The 16,168-nt window shown below is 55.9% G+C and overlaps 2 protein-coding genes across 5 annotated transcripts in view; one reads left to right on the top strand and one right to left on the bottom strand.

Annotated features, from left to right (window-relative positions):
• Nucleotides 1-569: 569 nt before the first annotated feature.
• On the bottom strand, nt 570-4,171 carry LOC100443491 (uncharacterized). Its single transcript, XM_054543593.2, has 3 exons — nt 3,396-4,171; nt 1,267-1,482; nt 570-812 (listed from the first exon to the last, which is right to left on the bottom strand). Exons 1-3 carry the CDS (start codon nt 4,044-4,046, stop codon nt 570-572), a joined length of 1,110 nt encoding a protein of 369 aa, XP_054399568.2. The 5' UTR covers nt 4,047-4,171.
• Nucleotides 4,172-7,065: 2,894 nt separating this feature from the next.
• Nucleotides 7,066-16,168, top strand: part of BID (BH3 interacting domain death agonist) — a 38,785-nt gene continuing 29,682 nt past the window's right edge. The window contains exon 1 of one of the 4 annotated variants that reach the window (XM_024239621.3): nt 7,066-7,202. The gene's annotated coding sequence lies outside the window, so the exon portion shown is untranslated. 4 annotated transcript variants of the gene reach the window in all.

The raw sequence follows: 16,168 nt of genomic DNA, 5'->3' as shown, positions 1-16,168 counted from the left end.
CACCAGCCAGGCCCTTCTCTAGGCTGTCAGGGCAGAGCCCTGAGTCCAGGCAGAGAGGGGAGCCCTGTGGTCGGTGCTGACTTGGCCAGGAGCCACCAGCCCCAGCACTGTGGCCCTTTGATGTTGGCTGAGAGCCCTGGGCCGTCCCTGCAGCCCCAGTTCCTGGGGTACTAACTGCAGGGAGGGCTCTAGGCACCTGGCCTCTCTGCCATGTGATGGTGTGCGTTCACTCTGTTTTTCCACCCCAGGTCTCGGGCAGGCGTTTATTGTCGGTTTCTGTCCCAGAGATGAGGGGAATGGAGGAAGCCTTCACTCCAGCAATCAGGCCCCCGCCAGTACTGGGGTGGGCTCCAGTTCAGGGGCTTAGGAGGCACCATGGAACGCGTGGGCTTGTTCCCAGGGGAGCAGAGGCCTTGTGCAGACCTCGCCTCCTGCAGTGTGGGGGGATGAGATGCCTGGAGGGGCAGGCAGGAGGGAGAAATGGCCCACTTGGTAATAGACATTACTGCGTGTCAGCCCTGGCCAGCAGGGGACAGGCCACCTCTGCCCCTGCCTTCCCAGCCCTGTCCTCAGGCCAGGAGGACACTGGCCCCTCCACCCCTCATTCCTTCTGCTTCTGAGAGCGCCTGAGCTTCAGTGAGAGCACAGCGGCCCGGCCGGGGAATGAGCAGCACCTGGAGAGAGCCCACCCTCAAGAAGAGCATGGAAGTGTCTGGGGCGGATGGTAGGGACAGGGGCTTCAGGGCAGGGGAAGGTGGTGGGGGCAGCTGGCAGGGAGGGGGTGAAGTTCCAAGGGTGCACTGAGAAGGGGGCTGGGGTGGAAGGGGAAAAGGGCAGTGCGTGGCAGCCCCTCCGCTCCTGTCTTTCTCCGCATGCCCCTCGGGAGCCGCCATCCAGCCCCCACTCTGAAGCACCTCCCACAGGGACCCCAGCCACCCCACTCACAGCACACAGAGCTGCTAGGAGCCTCCCACCGCACTGCCAGGTAATCACAAGCCACGCTTCCTGAGCGCGTGCTGGGTGCCTAAGACCTTGCGTTTCATGTATTCACAGCCCGCCTCTGAGGAATGTACTCTCATCTCTTTAATGACAGGAAATCGGGGCCCAAGAAACTTGATCTGGGGCCTCAGGATGCGGGGAGCTGGAGGCCAGCTTTTCTGGGGGCAGTCCCTGGCCAGTTACGGCTCACGAAGCGCGTCAAGGCCAGAGCTGAGAAAACGAACTCTGAAGGCTGAGCTCTTAAGCACCAAGCTAGAGGCCTCTCACCCTCCTCTTGACCTCCGCCCTGGGAAGCCTGCCCAGACCCCCGTGCCCACGCTCCCTCTGCCCTCCAGATGCACAGATGCTTCTGGTCAGAACCACGCCCTGCTCTTCAGTGCACCAGTGTCCCTTGTAGAGTTCTCTGTCCTGGCTTCCGTCCCAAGTCACTTGGGAGTAAACTGCGCGCACTGTCTCCCCATCTTCACCAAGGGATGTGAAGAGCTGATGACCGCAGAGACGCTGGATGGGACAGCATCAATCTCGGCACTCTTGGGAGGAGAACCTCAGAGGAAAGCCGGGACCCCGTCAGACTGACCTAGCAATACACCAGGTCCGGAGCTCCCAGTCTGTTACCGCAGCGAGCCTGCAGAAAGAGTCGGCCATCAAGAAGGTGGTGGACGTCTTCTTTCTCCAGGTGCCGCTACTACTGCTTTGGAGCCGTGGGAATGCTGCAGTCTCCTTCCACAGAGAACGTGCTCTCCAGGTGCGTGGAGTGCCTCAGCCGACAGCCTCAGGCTGGAGCCACAGAGGGCACGTGCTCCAGGCACTCCAGTGGTATGGGGCTCTGTCCCTTGCTCCTGCAACAGCATCCTTGGCCCCGAGCTGCTGTTGGTGTGGCAGCAGGGCCCTATCAGATCTGCTTCACAGCCAACCACTTCTCTTCCTCCCTCTCTCCCCTCCCAGGGGTCCGATCCCCACTGTGATCTGAAGGCTGTCCCTGTCCAATCCCGCCCCTTCCTCTTGGGTGTCACCTCCCACCAAGCTTTGTCTCAGCATCTGCTTGCCGGAGGATGGAAACTGACACCTCTGTCCTGTGCTGAGTAATACCAAGAGGAAACCCAAAGGACTTTTCTTTTTTGTTTTTATTTTTATTTTAGAAACAGGGTCTCACTCTGTTGCCCAGGCTGGCGTGCACTGACACGATCACAACTCACTGCAGCCTCCACCTCCCGGGGTCAAGCCATCCTCCCACCTCAGCCTCCTGAGGAGCTGGGACCACAGGCACACACCACCATGCCTGGCTAATTTTTTATCTTTCTTATTTTTTGTAGGGATGAACATCTCACTGAGTTGCCCGGGCTGGTCTTGAACTCCTGGTGGCCCAGTCTGGTTTCGAACTCCCAAAGGACTTTTGAACAAAAACTCTCAAACTCATTGTTCACCATGGAAATGCAAAACCAAAATAGCACCGAGCTATCATTTTGTACTATTAGACTGGCAAAGGTTTGGAGGCTAGATCCTGCCCAATGTTGGTGGGGATGGAGCAGGGCGGCCTGCCATCCCTGCTGTGGGATTAAAGTGTACCACCGGGGAGACCTCACCACAGGCCCGCCTTAGACAGGAGCTCTGTCCCTACAGTTCGGTCCCCAGATATCTCTCTAAAGAAACCCTCATTTGGGCTCAGAGTGCCGTGTTTGAGGATATGAATGAGAGCGGCTCATCATGGCGGCAAGTTGGAGGTCACTGGGGTTCCATGTTTTGGGAAGCAGATGGGCGAAATGCAGGGCTGCCCACAGTGGGGGACCCCATGGCACTGGAGCCACACGTGCAGCAATGTGGAAGGACCCAGCAGATGGAGCTGGGTGGAGAAAACGTGCCAGCTCACATCTCAGTTAAAACACACATGCACAAGCAACAGCACACTTGCTCGTGAGACTGCACACGAGCCAGTCCGCGGCGCGGAGGGAGCCAGCAGCGCTGTCTCGTTCACCTTCGTGGTCCAGCTTCCAGACCTGCGCCGTCCTCACGCGAGAGTCCCTCAAGTGTGCGGCAACCTCAGCTCTGCACACTCAGCCTTGGACACCCACAGCGCAAACAGGGACCCTCCCAGAGCTGCCCCCAAGCCCCTCCCCTGGCCTGTGTGCATGCGTCTGAGCGGGTGGAGGCCAGCCCTGGGCTCTGCTTCCCTGTGAGCCAGGGTCTGGGCTGAGTCTGACCTGGAGGCCCAGGGCCAGAGCCAGACACATCATTCCAGGAGTTTGGAGGGATCCAACTCCCCTGAAGTTGGCTGTGACTTGGGCCTGTCAGAAGCAGCCTGCGAGGAGGGTCGCAAGTGACCCAGACCTGGGAAGGAGGGAAAGGTTTGAATTTTGAGAAAAAAAAAAAAAAAGATAATTTTGCCCTTTTCGCTTGACGTTGGGGGGACAAGATGGGTGTGAGGCCTCCTGAGACCGGGAGAGGAAGGCCACCTGGCAAAGCTGCAGTCCCAGCATTATCTGTATGTTAAATTGATGTTTTAAATCAGAGTTGATATCCAAGTAATTAAAGAATAAATAACAAGCACAGGGACTAGTGAGGGGCTGGGCCAGATTCTCTGCAACCCATGTGGCTTCACCCACTTTCCAAACCCCTGGTTCCGTGAGGACCGAGAATGACCATCCCAGACTATTCCAGAAACAGCCTGGGGATTCTGAAAGTTTCCCAGGGCACAGGCAGTGAAAGGGAGAGAAGCTCAGCCCTTCCGGAGGGGATGGGTGGCTCAGAGCAGAAGGTGGAAAGGGAGAGAAGCTCAGCCCTTCCGGAGGGGACGGGTGGCTCAGAGCAGAAGGTGGGGATGCAGTTCTGGGGGCGCCATGGCCGAGCACCACAGACCGGGGACTTGCACAACAGAAGCGGGTTTCCTCACAATTCTGAGCTGGAAGGCGGAGATAAATGTGTGGGCAGGGCTGGGTTCCCCGGACGCCTTTCTCCTTGGCGCAGAGCCATTGTGTTGTTCTCCCCGGGTCCGTTCCTGTGCGGGTGTCCGCGTCCCCATCAGGACACCAGTCAGATAGGAGTAGGGCCATCCAGTGACCTCACTTAACCTTAATCACCTCCGGAAAGTCCCTGTGTCCAAGCACAGTCACGTTCTGAGGTCCTGGGGGTCAGGGCTTCAACTTACGAATTTTCAGAGCACTCAAGTCAGCCCACAACAGTGGACTTTGAAATAATCTTTTAGGAACTGGACTCCTAAAGGACGCTTTAGAAAATGCCAGCCTCGTTCTGTTGCAAAGGGGTAACTGAGGAAGAGGGGCTGAGTTTTCACAGGAAGAGGAGCCCAGTGGCAGGAAGTGACAGTGAGAAACTGCAGCATAAAGCGGAACCAAAGGCTGGCTGTGACTATGTGGTCGCCAGCTCGCCTTCCCTGTCAAACCTTGCTGGATTTTGTGTTTCATTTTCATTGCCAAAAACATCATTCAGGCCGGGTGCAGTGGTTTATGCCTGTAACCCCAGCACTTTGGGAGGCCGAGGTGGGAGGATCACTTGAGCCCAGGAGTTCAAGACCAGCCTGGGGAACAGAGCAAGACCCTGTCTCAAAAAAAAAAAAAAAAAAAAAAAAAAAAAGAGGCTGGGTGCGGTGGCTCATGCCTGTAATCCCAGCACTCTGGGAGTCCGAGGCGGGCAGATCACCTGAGGTCAGGAGTTCGACAGCAGCCTGGCCAACATGGTGAAACCCCGTCTCTACTAAAAATACAAAAATTAGCCAGCCAGTCATGGTGGTGGGTGCCTGTAGTCCCAGCTACTTGGGAGGCTGAGGCTGGAGAATCACTTGAACCCGGGAGGCAGAGGTTGCAGTGAGCGGAAATCACACCATTGCACTCCAGCATAGGTGACACAGCCAGACTCCGTCTAAAAATATATATATATATATTAGCCAGGTGTGGTGGTGCAGGCCTGTAGTCCCAGATACTTGGGAGGCTGAGGCAGGAGGATCACTCGAGCCTGGGAGGTCAAGGCTGCAGTGAGCTGTGATCGCACCACTGCACTCCAGCATGGGTGACAGAGCTAGATCCTGTTTCAAAAAAAATAAAGTCATCATTCTCTCATGTATGTGTATATTGTTTCATTTGTTAATTAAGGTATAATTTTACATATAGTAAAACTCACCATTCTTCATGCAGAGTTCTCACAAAAGTGTGCAATTGTGTGGCATCCACCACAATCCCTACATAGAAGAATCCCATCATCCCCAGAATTTCCCTGGGCCCTTCCATAGCCCCCCAGTACCTCACCCCCTGAATTGTTTTCTGGCACCCCACCCCCCTTTCTTTTTGAAGTGGTTGTTTTGCAGGAAACATCACCCTCTGTCATTTTACAAATACTGCAGACAGATTTTGAAGCCCAAGGCATCATAGAGGCAGCAGATCAGGACAGGAAGGATTGAGGTGGGGAGGCTCTACCCTGACTGTAAGAAGCACTTGAGAGACCTGCAAAAAGCCAACAGGAGAGGCAGAGACTGTGGAGGCCAATTGGTACAGTTCCTGCCCTGAATGACAGGGCCAGTGGCCCCCACAGTTCTTAGGATAAAATCCAACTGCTCACCCAGGCTGCTGGAGCCTCCTGCCTTCAGGCCACCCCACTGGCCTCTTGCCCACTGTGCCCCACTGTCCAAGCTCTCGCCTGCCCTGGGAGGGGCCCCTGCAGCTTCTTGTGCCCAGGTGCACGTCCCTCTCTTTTCCCATCTGGGCGCCTGCTGACTTGGTGCCATGAATTTGAACACCACCCCGCAAATGACCTGTCCTCAGCCCATGAAGTTTCCCTTTCGTCCTCTGCAGGGCACCAGCCCCTAATGCCATCTAACGGTTTCCCTGCTCACAGGATCTTCCATTTGCTTAACCCCCCAGAGTGCCAAGCCCGAGTGAAGAGCATGTAGGAAACAAGCCCCTGTCCGCGTGGAGGCTACATTGCGAGAGGGGAGGCAGGCAACACACACACACAAACAACTCCGTAGTATGTCATGCTGCGATGCCGGCTGTGGAGGAAAATGAAGTGAGGCCTGGGGAAAGCCAGAGGCCATGGGGCTGCCGAGCAGGAACAGGGACAGGGCAGGATTTGCTTCGAGCAGGGCAGGTCGTGTGGGACTCTGCGGGCCACTGAAAGGAACTTGGCTTTTATTCAGATGTTAAAGCGCGAGCGACATCCTCTGACCTTTTATAAAAGAAGCAAGAGTCTAGGGAGCCCGGGTAGAAGTGAGGGCGGCTGGAGGAGCCACAGCGGGCTCAGGGAGTGAGCCCACGCGAGGGCGCAGAGCAACTGGACGCTCCAACAGGGCTGGTGGGAGTGCCGAACGGTGTGCATCACCTTGGAAAGCGGGCAGCTTTTAATACCATGAAGCTCGTCCAGCCCTATGATTCGCAGTTCCACTTCTAGGTATCACACTCAAGAGAAGTGAAGACGCCCACAAAGGGCTCTGCAGCAGCACTGTCGGTGAGAGCTGCATCCGGGGATGCATAGATTGGCCTGTCATTCCAGCACTTTGGGAGGCCGAGGTGGGAGCATCGCTGGAGCCCAGGAGTTCGAGACCAGCCTGAGACCTCCAAAGGTGGAGACCCACCCCCCGTCCACGTCCACTAAAAACTGAAAAAGAAATTAGCGGGGTGTGGTGTGCGCCTGTAGTCCCAGCATTATCTATATGTTAAACTGATGTTTTAAATCAGAGTTGATATCCAAATAATTAAAGAATAAATAACAAGCACAGGGACTGGTGAGGGGCTGGGCCAGATTCTCTGCAACCCATATGGCTTCACCCACTTTCCAAACCCCTGGTTCCGTGAGGACCGAGAATGACCACCCCAGACTATTCCAGAAACAGCCTGGGGATTCTGAATGTTTCCCAGAGAATCATTAGGAATTATCCCAGCGGCGCTGGAGTAAGTGGCCAGCTTAAAGTTGGACGACACTGTCTGAAACAGTCGCGTAAGGGGTAAGGGTGGAAACCCTGGTTCTCACTGCGCTGCCGGCCCCCCGCCCCGCTCCACCTCCCCGCGCCGGCGCGGGCTCCCCGGGTCCCCGCAAGCCGCCGGGGGCGGGCCGGGGCGGGCCGGGGCGGGCCCGGGCGTGGGGGGCCGAAGGAGGAAGCGCGCGGGGCGCCATAAGGAGGAAGCGGGTAGTCGACCGTGTCCGCGCGCCTGGGAGACGCTGCCTCGGCCCGGACGCGCCCGCGCCCCCGCGGCTGGAGGGTGGTGAGTGCCCCCGCGCCCCTCCCGGGGTACGCGCCGAGCCCCAGCCCAGGACCCCTGCCTGCCCGCCTGCCCCGGCGTGGAGCTCAGGGCCCGCCGCCCGCCCTGGGCCCGACCGCGGTGGGAGCCGGAGGAGGGGAGGCGCGGGGTCAGAGCCCCCGGCCTCAGCACCGACCTGCGGGCCGCGCCTCTCCCGCCTCCCCTCCGCCCGGGCGCCCTCCTCGGCGCGGCCCGCAGGTCGGTGCTGAGGGTCGAGTCCGCCTCGGAGGCGGGGAAGGCTTTGTTGTGTCCTCTCCACGTGGCCTGGGGACTCAGGGGAGGGGTGCGGGGCGCGGGGAGGGGGAGGGGCCGAGGCCAGCCCCAGAGAGGAGAAAACCCGCGGGCCTGGCCGGGTGCAGGCCACCCTTCCCGGCACATCGGAATCCCCGCCCACAGCGTGGTCTTTCCAGCACCGCAGACACCTGCCGGCTCCTCCCGAGCGGAGCTCAGGGCTGACCAAGCGCGGTCAGAGCGGCCGCCTACGGGGGCTCGCCCGCTCCTTGGAGCACTGGCAATGATGTGCGGATCCGCGCTGCTGCTGCTGCTGCTGCTGCTGCTGGGAAACTGTTGAGTGGCTGAATGACCCCAGGGGACCCTGGGAGAGCCCTGAAGCCCTCAGCCACCAAGTGGCTAGGCTGGCAAGGGTTCATTCATTCATTCAACAAATACGAATGTGCAGCCCGTGCTGGGGTCATGATGGCTCTGGTGGGCAGCGAGGGGCCGGCTGGAGGAGCACAGTGCGGACTCTGTAAGTGGGCTGGGGGCTGGGCCCTCTGGGGCCGGACCGGCCTTCACCTGCAGGCAGCGTTGGGGCAGGTGAGGAGCAGATGGACCCACCCAGAGCTCTTCCACCTTCCCAGGCTTGCACCCCCTTCCTGGAGCCTTATCCACACCCTCAGTCCTCGCTCTCACTGTGGGGGAGCTGCAGAGGATGCGGTTTTTCCACATTCCATCTCCACCCGCAGGAGGCTCTGAGATGGGGAGAGCTTTCCTGGGCCTGAGTGTGTGCCGTCCTGGGGCCCTGCAGTCCCCTGGGAGTGATGACTGAAACCAGATTCCCTGAGCTGGGGTCTTAAGGGCGTGGGGAGCCCAGAGGGATCCTCTGGCATCAGGAGTTGAGGTAGACAGAGCTCCAGGGAGGCACTGCTGGGAGGAGGACCCAGGCCAAGCCTCTGCCTGCGGCCCGGGGTGTGTGTCCCTGCCCCTTCTGCCCCTCTTGCCCAGGGAGGGAAGAGGAAATGCGGGGTCAGCAGTTCATGGCTGGGGTTTAAAGGCAGGGATCTCCCAGGACGGGCACAGGGAGCATGAGGAAGCAGCTAGTGTCTCTGTTCATGAGATGTGAGAGTGGTGACTGAGACGAGGGATGCAGAGACCTGCCGTGGCTGGGGCGAGGTGCTGTTAGTGCTTCTGAGGAGGTTGAGCAGGATAGACGGTGGCTATCAGGTGGTCTCAGGGTTGTGCAGGAGCTTGCCAGAGAGGGAAGCGGGGCATGCCCCCAGGGTGGTATGGGGGATTCTAGGGGGAGGGTGCCTGGGTGGGAAGGGGTGTCGCATGCCCAGCTCAGAGGCCTTGCTTAGGGGTGCTCACAGGCTCGCCTGACGTGAGGATGCTGATCGAAGGAGCTGAGGGTCCCACTCATTTGCAAGGGGAAATGCCCCAGCAGTGCCCAGGCCCCTGGACTGACAAGGATGGATGAGGGTGATGGAGGCAGATGGACATTTGACACCGGAGCCTGCCTTCCAGGCAGAAGGGCCGTGAGTCATCCTCTCTCCGGTGCCAAGTGGAGGGGCTGAGCAGGTCCTCGATGTGATCGAGGACTGTGCCCGTTGTTTCAGGGGACCCGGAGCGCTGGCTCTGGCTGTCAGCCCATGAGAGACCTCCCTGCAGAGCTGTGGCCTCTGGAAATGCTTCCTGTAGTTGACATCTGGTCACCACTCTCTGGCTGGGGCTGTGGAGGGCAGCGCAGGCCTGGAGTGTCCCCTAGAGCAGCTGGGCATCTGTCCCTGCCCCACCCCACAGGGCCTCCCACTCGCAGGGCCTAATTAGCAGCTCCATGGCTGCCATACCTGGCGGACCGCCCTCAGCGGCCACATATATCCTTGCCCCAAGCCAATGACAGGTCTGAAGAAGACATTGATGGAGCTGAAGCACAGGACAGAGCCAAGCACCTGTGTGCCGGACGCTCAAGGAGCGTGTGCTGACTGGCTCATTTGGACATCACAGTGGTCAGACGAGGGTAGCATCCCCATTCTCCAGATGGTGTAACTGAGGCAAGAAGAGGCTAAGTAACTTGTCCAAGGTCACACCCGCGGGAGTTGGACTCCAGGGTCTCGGCTCCGAGCATCAGGCACACTGCCCAGACTCCCCCTCCACATGTCACACCTGTTAGGCCACTGGGGGTAAGGAGCCCTTCTGTGGCCTGGCTCCCCTGTGAGCCCCTGGGAGAGAGGCAGCCCAGATTCCAAGGCAGCGAGTGACGTGTGTGGGAAAGGGGAAGCTTCCGGGGCAGGGGTACGGAACCCTCGCAGTGGGGTTTTCCCCAAGAGCCACTGCTGGCAGGTTCCTACAGCCCCATCCAGCCCCAACACAGCCTGCCTCTTTTCCTTTCTCTTCCTCCTTTTCTCTTTCTGCCTGCGTTGGTCCAAAATGGAGAAGTTTCACATAAACAGCAAACAGGCCACAAAGCAACTATTTCTGGAGGTGCTACTGCCTTGCAGATTGAATTCTTGGTTGGCATTTTAGGTGTTTGTTTTCGGGATCCTTTTCTGTAGAAGAAGCCAACAACTAAGAAAAGGAGGAAGTGGCTTTGGGAGGCTGAGACAGGAGGATTGCTCGAGCCTGGGAGGTCAAGGCTATAGTGAGCCGTGATTGCACCGCCGCACTCCTTGAATCCTATCAGCTTGGCCAGGGTGGGGGCGGGAAGTGGGGTCTTAAAGGGGAAAGACCAGCTGGGCGCGGTGGCTCATGCCTGTAATCCCAGCACTTTGGGAGGCCGAGTTGGGCGGATCACAAGGTCAGGAGATCAAGACCGTCCTGACTAACAGGGTGAAACCCCGTCTCTACTAAAAATACAAAAAATTAGCTGTGCGTGGTGGCGGGCACCTGTAGTCCCAGCTACTCGGGAGGCTGAGGCAGGAGAATGGCGTGAACCCGGGAGGTGGAGCTTGCAGTGAGCCGAGATTGCACCACTGCACTCCAGCCTGGGGGACAGAGCGAGACTCCGTCTCAAAAAAAAAAAAGGGTGGGGGAAAGACCACCATCTGGATCACAGACCAGACCTGAAAGGGGGCTGGTCACTTTTAGGCACGTAGAGTAACTGCAAAGACACACTGTCCTAGTGGAAGCCATGGGTGGCCTCTGTGGCCCCAGGGGAGGAGATACCTGTCTTTGGCTTCCCTCCTCGTTGGCTTAACAAACCCCCTTTCTTCAGAGGAAGGAAAGTGTGTGCTGTGGCCTGGTGGGACAGGCTGGGCTTGGAGGTTCCAAATGCCCTGTGTGCTTGGTGACAGCTGCTGAACCTCCCCGCCGCTGTCATGGCCCTTGGCCAAGAGCTTTCATCCAAGGCTGGCAGTATTTGCTCTATTTCTGTTATGGGGCACCTCTGCATCTGTGTTTGGTTTAATTTGTGTAACTGAATGTCTCATTTTATTCCTCACATTCATTCTGTGAAGTTCCCCTGTGTCTGGGTGAGTGTTCAGGTGACTACAACCCTGGGTCCGGGATGGGCGGTGTTCCAGGAGCTCCTGCTTGGGCCTCTCCCATTCTCCCCCAAAACCAAAGAGAAGGGAAAACCCTCTGTAAATGGATGTCACATGTCAGGTGCTTTTTCTGATACTGCATGTGATCCCACAAGGCAGGGAGTGTCCCCTTTTACAGGTGATGGGGAAGGTGAGATCACATTGCAGGTTCAAAGCCCGACATGACCTGTCCATCTTTACAGCTTCCCTCTCTGGGCTGGGAGTGCGTGAGGGCTTCTTAAAATGCAGATGGACTTGGGGGATTGAGCTTCTCTGGGGTTCCGGTGTTTTTCTAGGGAGAGCCATCTGGGATCAGGGCTGGGGTGGGGACAGCAGGAGAACAGGACAGGAGTGGCAACCCAGGGCCAGGGAAGGGAGTAGGCAGGGGTAGCATATGGGGGTGGAAAGAAAGGGGCCAGTGGACGAAGGCCCCTGGGAGGCAGCAGCGTGTCCCTCCTGGGGGTAAGTCCAGGAAGGTGGCCATCCCTGAGGAGCTCCGGTCCTGTGACAGTGAGGCTGGGCCTGAGGGCACCGGAGGCCAGCGGGCAAGTGCACCACACCCCAGCCTGGTGGGGCACCACGTGACCAGGCCTGGCATTGGGACTGGGAGTGGCTCCTGCACCAGCGGGCATCTCCCTAGAGACAGGAAGGTAGCTGCCTCCTAGGTTCAGCTGGGAACTCTGAGCTTTGGGTGCTGGAGGTCACTGCGTTTGAGATGGCTGCCTCCTGGACCCAGCTGCCTCTGTGTGTGGAGTCAGTAGGGCACTGTCCTGGCCCCGGAACCGAGGCAGGCATGCTATGACAAGATAAAATTGCCTTAACAACTGTCCCCAGGATCCTTCCAGCAGGCACTTCCTTGCTGTGCCCTGGAAAGGCAGGGTGGCACTCTGGATGACAGCACAGCCTCAGGGTGCTTCTCTGTGGCCCACACACCCTTCCGGCCCGATGGTCACCTCCGTTCCTGTTTACCCAAGCCCCACTTCCCCTGAAATCCAGGCAGGGAGAGATGGGGTCTGGCTGTGAGAACCCTGGCCCCAGGTGTCAGCATTTCCCCAAAAGCCTTGTTTCTCCCTCTGGGTATCCCTGAGGACCACTGCAGACATCCAGCTGCAAACCCGGCCAACTGAGCAGGGAGCTCAGCTCGGGGCCTCTGTGGAGGGGTCACCCGTGTACTCACACCAGCAGCTAGCTGCTCCTGGGTCATCAGCCCCTCCATAGGAGAGGGGAGACGTTTCTGCCAGGGGCTAGGTGGCATTTCTCCCAGGCAGGGGCACGGCGTTGGCGCGGCACAGGCCCTGCTGTGCTCTGCGAGGCTCTGCCCTGAGTTGGACTCTGCCTGGGATGTGGTGACAGCCTTGTTCTTAATTAATTAATTAATTAATTAATTATTTTTGAGACGAGTCTCACTCTGTCGCCCAGGCTGGAGAGCAGTGGCGCGATCTCTGCTCACTGCAAGCTCCGCCTCCCAGGTTCACGCCATTCTCCTGCCTCAGCCTCCTGAGTAGCTGGGACTACAGGCGCCCGCCACCACGCCCGGCTAATTTTTTTTTTTTTTTTGAGATGGAGTCTCACTCTGTCGCCTAGGCTGGAGTGCAGTGGCGCAGTCTGGGCTCACTGCAAGCTCTGCCTCCCGAGTTTCATGTCATTCTCCTGCCTCAGCCTCCCGAGTAGCTGGGGCTACAGGCGCCCGCCACCACACTGGCTAATTTTTTGTATTTTTAGTAGCGAAGGGGTTTCACCATGTTAGCCAGGATGGTCTCGATCTCCTGACCTTGTGATCCGCCCACCTCGGCCTCCCAAAGTGCTGGGATTACAGGCATGAGCCACACCTCATGGCCCAGCCTTGTTCTTTATGACACAGTCTACAGAGAGTTCGGGGAGGGCCGGACCAGGAGCAGACAGAGGCTCACCAGGGATTCTGGAGTAGCTGAGGGACACCTGCCTTCCCCTGCCAGCCACCATGTCCCACCCAGAAGCCCAGGGCCTGGGCAGGGGAGGGAGGCAGGACTCCCGGGTCACAGAGGCCTGGAGCATCGGGGTCCACTGACTTCCGGGGCCTGTGGTGGAGCCTCCGACCTCTGGGAGGGGGCCCCAGTCACCTGAAGAGGCTCTTGCCTCCTCATGCCCCCTCCTGCTGGCTGCCTTTTCAAAAACCATTTGATTGAGACATACTGCACATGCCATAAAATTCACCCATTTAAGGTGCACAGTTCAGTGGCTTAGTATATTCACAGTGTGCGACCATCACCACCACCTACAGGCAGAACATTTCAGTACCCCAAAGAGAAGCTCCAGACACACTGGTGGCTCCTCCACAGCCCTGGCAGCCCTAATCTTTCTGTCTATGGATTTGCACATTTAGGACATTTCATACTAATGGAATCACACACTACGTGGTCTTTTGTGACTGACTTCTTTCATGTAGCATATTTTCAACTCATGTTACAGCAGGTGTCAATGTTTCATTCATTTTTTATTTTGTATTTTTTGTAGAGACAGGGTCTCACTGTGTTGCCCAGGTTTGCCTCAAACTCCTGGGCTCAAGTGATCCTCCTGCCTCAGCGTCCCAAAGTGCGGGGATTACAGGCATGAGCCACCGCACCCAGCTCATTTTTTATTTTGTATTTTTTGTAGAGACAGGGTCTCACTGTGTTGCCTAGGTTTGCCTCAAACTCCTGGGCTCAAGTGATCCTCCTGCCTCGGCCGCCCAAAGTGCTGGCCTTTTCTTGGCTACCAGAGGCAAATTCAAGCAGCAATGGAACTTTTCACTTTGCGGACCCTGTTTCTCCATTTTCTCTGCGTGTCTCTGTTTCCCCCGCCCCGACTCTGGGTTCTGTTGGTTTCTGGCTTACCCATGGCTTGGTGGCATCAGTGATTGAGCATTGGTTTGTGGTCATATTGTTTTGCTCATCTTTGTAGGCGGATGACAGAGATCAGTTCTCTGTGGTCAGATACGGAGAATCTGGATGATTGGACTTCGTTCTCTGTGTCCTTAGCCTCTTTTGAGCTCAATTCAATTCAGAATGTTGTGTCCACCAGGAAGAACAACTCTTTGACACCTGGTCCAGGGAGTTTCCCAGTTTCTGTGTTTACTCTTGCCCTGGGGCTGAAGTTGTAATTCAGAAAGGCCTTTGCCTCTCACTAAGTGAATGTGGAAAACTTTTTTTGAGTCATTGGGTTATGTCACGAAGTGTCTTGGATTGGAGGAACTCTATTCTGATTGCTTCGTGATTAGCTTATATAAGTAAATATTTCTAAGATTTCCAGAACGTAAGAAAATCGTACTTCTAATAATTTATTTGTTTAGTTATTATAATTTTTTTTTTTTTTTTGAGATGGAGTCTCACTCTGTCGCACAGGCTGGAGTGCAGTGGCACGATCTCGGCTCACTGCAACCTCTGCCTCCCGGGTTCAAGAGATTCTCCTGCCTTGGCCTCCCAAGTAGCTGGGACTACAGGCACCCACCACCACGCCCGGCTAATTTTTTTGTGTTTTTAGTAGAGACGGGGTTTCACCATTTTAGCCAGGATGGTCTCGATCTCTTGACCTTGTAATCTGCCCGTCTCGGCCTCCCAAAGTGCTGGGATTACAGGCATGAGCCATCGCGCCCGGCCTATTATAATTTTTTTTTTTTTGAGATGGAGTCTTGCCGGGCGCAAAGTGGCTCACGCCTGTAATCCCAGCACTTTGGGAGGCCGAGGCAGGTCGATCACCTGAGGTCGGGAGTTTGAGACCAGCCAGGCCAACATGGAGAAACCCCCTCTCTACTAAAAATACAGAATTAGCCCGGCATAGTGGTGCATGCCTGTAATTCCAGCTACTTGGGAGGCTGAGGCAGGAGAATCACTTGAGCTTGGGAGGCGGAGCTTACAGTGAGCTGAGATCGCGCCACTGCACTCCAGCCTGGGCGACAAAGTGAGACTCCATCTCAAAAAAAAAAAAAAAAAAGAAATTCTTACAGAAACAAACTGGAATATTTTAAGAATCTTAAGTTCAGGCCAGGTGCAGTGGCTCACACCTGTAATCCTAGCAATTTGGGAGGATGAGGCAGGAAGATGTCTTGAGTCTAGGAGCTCGATACCAGCCTGGGCAACATGGCAAGACCTTGACTCTACAAAAAATAAAAGATTAGCTGGGCATGGTGGTTGTGCCTGTAGTCGCAGCTCTGGAGGCTGAGGTGGGAGGATCGCCTGAGCCTGGGAGGCTGAGGCTGTAGTGAGCTGTGACTGCACCACTGCAGTCCAGCCTGCGGAACAGAGCCAGACCCTGTCTCCAATAATAATAATAACAATAATCATCTAAGTTCACAGAATTGATGTAAAACTTTGGCAAATGAGACTAATAATTTGGGTTTAAAAAAGCTGTGTCTTTTCTTCAGTTTTTTTTTAATTATACTTTAAGTTTTACGGTACATGTGCACAACGTGCAGGTTTGTTACATATATATATGTGCCATGCTGGTGTGCTGCACACATTAACTCGTCATTTAACATTAGGCATATCTCCTAATGCTATCCCTCCCCCCTTTTCTTCAGTCTATCAGTATTAGCTATAATACAGGTGTACCTTTTATTCTACTTGGCTTCCTCTCCTAAACTTCTACGGGTTTACTTATCAAATCAGCTAATATTACTCTTACATAATGTTTAAGATTATGAAAAATATGTTTGTGTTCAAATAAATGTGTTCATTATTCTGAAAGTGTACTGTACCAAGATAAAGCTTAGGTAACTTAAAACCTTGGACTGATATTAAACGGAGTTGAGTAGGTATTCTTTGGATATCGACATACTTACTTGGTAAGACAGAATAGTAAAACATTGGTTACTAGGTATACCTAGGTTTTTTTCAGCTCTAAAAAGAGGCCATATCTTGGCCTGCAGTCATGACCTTGGCAAGTCACTTCTTTCAATGCCTCAGTTCCCCATCTGTCAAATGGGGGTAATCATTCTGACCTACCTCACAGGGGTGTTGTTGTGAGGCATTGTAAGTCAAAGTTAATAGAATACTGCAGGGTCCTCTGTGGAGGATGTCTTGGGTGCTCTGTGGAGGATGTCTTGGGTGCTCTGTGGAGGATGTCTTGAGCCGGACACACAGGCTTTGGTCCTCACTGAGCTGTCTCCAAGACTGGAACTACTTACTGACTCGGCAAATTCTCTACTCCCCACCCCTCATCAAATCTGCTAGTTCAGAT

This window comes from Pongo abelii, chromosome 23, assembly GCF_028885655.2.
Source record: "Pongo abelii isolate AG06213 chromosome 23, NHGRI_mPonAbe1-v2.0_pri, whole genome shotgun sequence".
In the NCBI taxonomy this organism is placed as follows: domain Eukaryota; kingdom Metazoa; phylum Chordata; class Mammalia; order Primates; family Hominidae; genus Pongo; species Pongo abelii.
The sequence above is the reverse complement of the archived record's forward strand: the minus strand, read 5'-3'. Positions and strand labels throughout refer to the sequence as shown.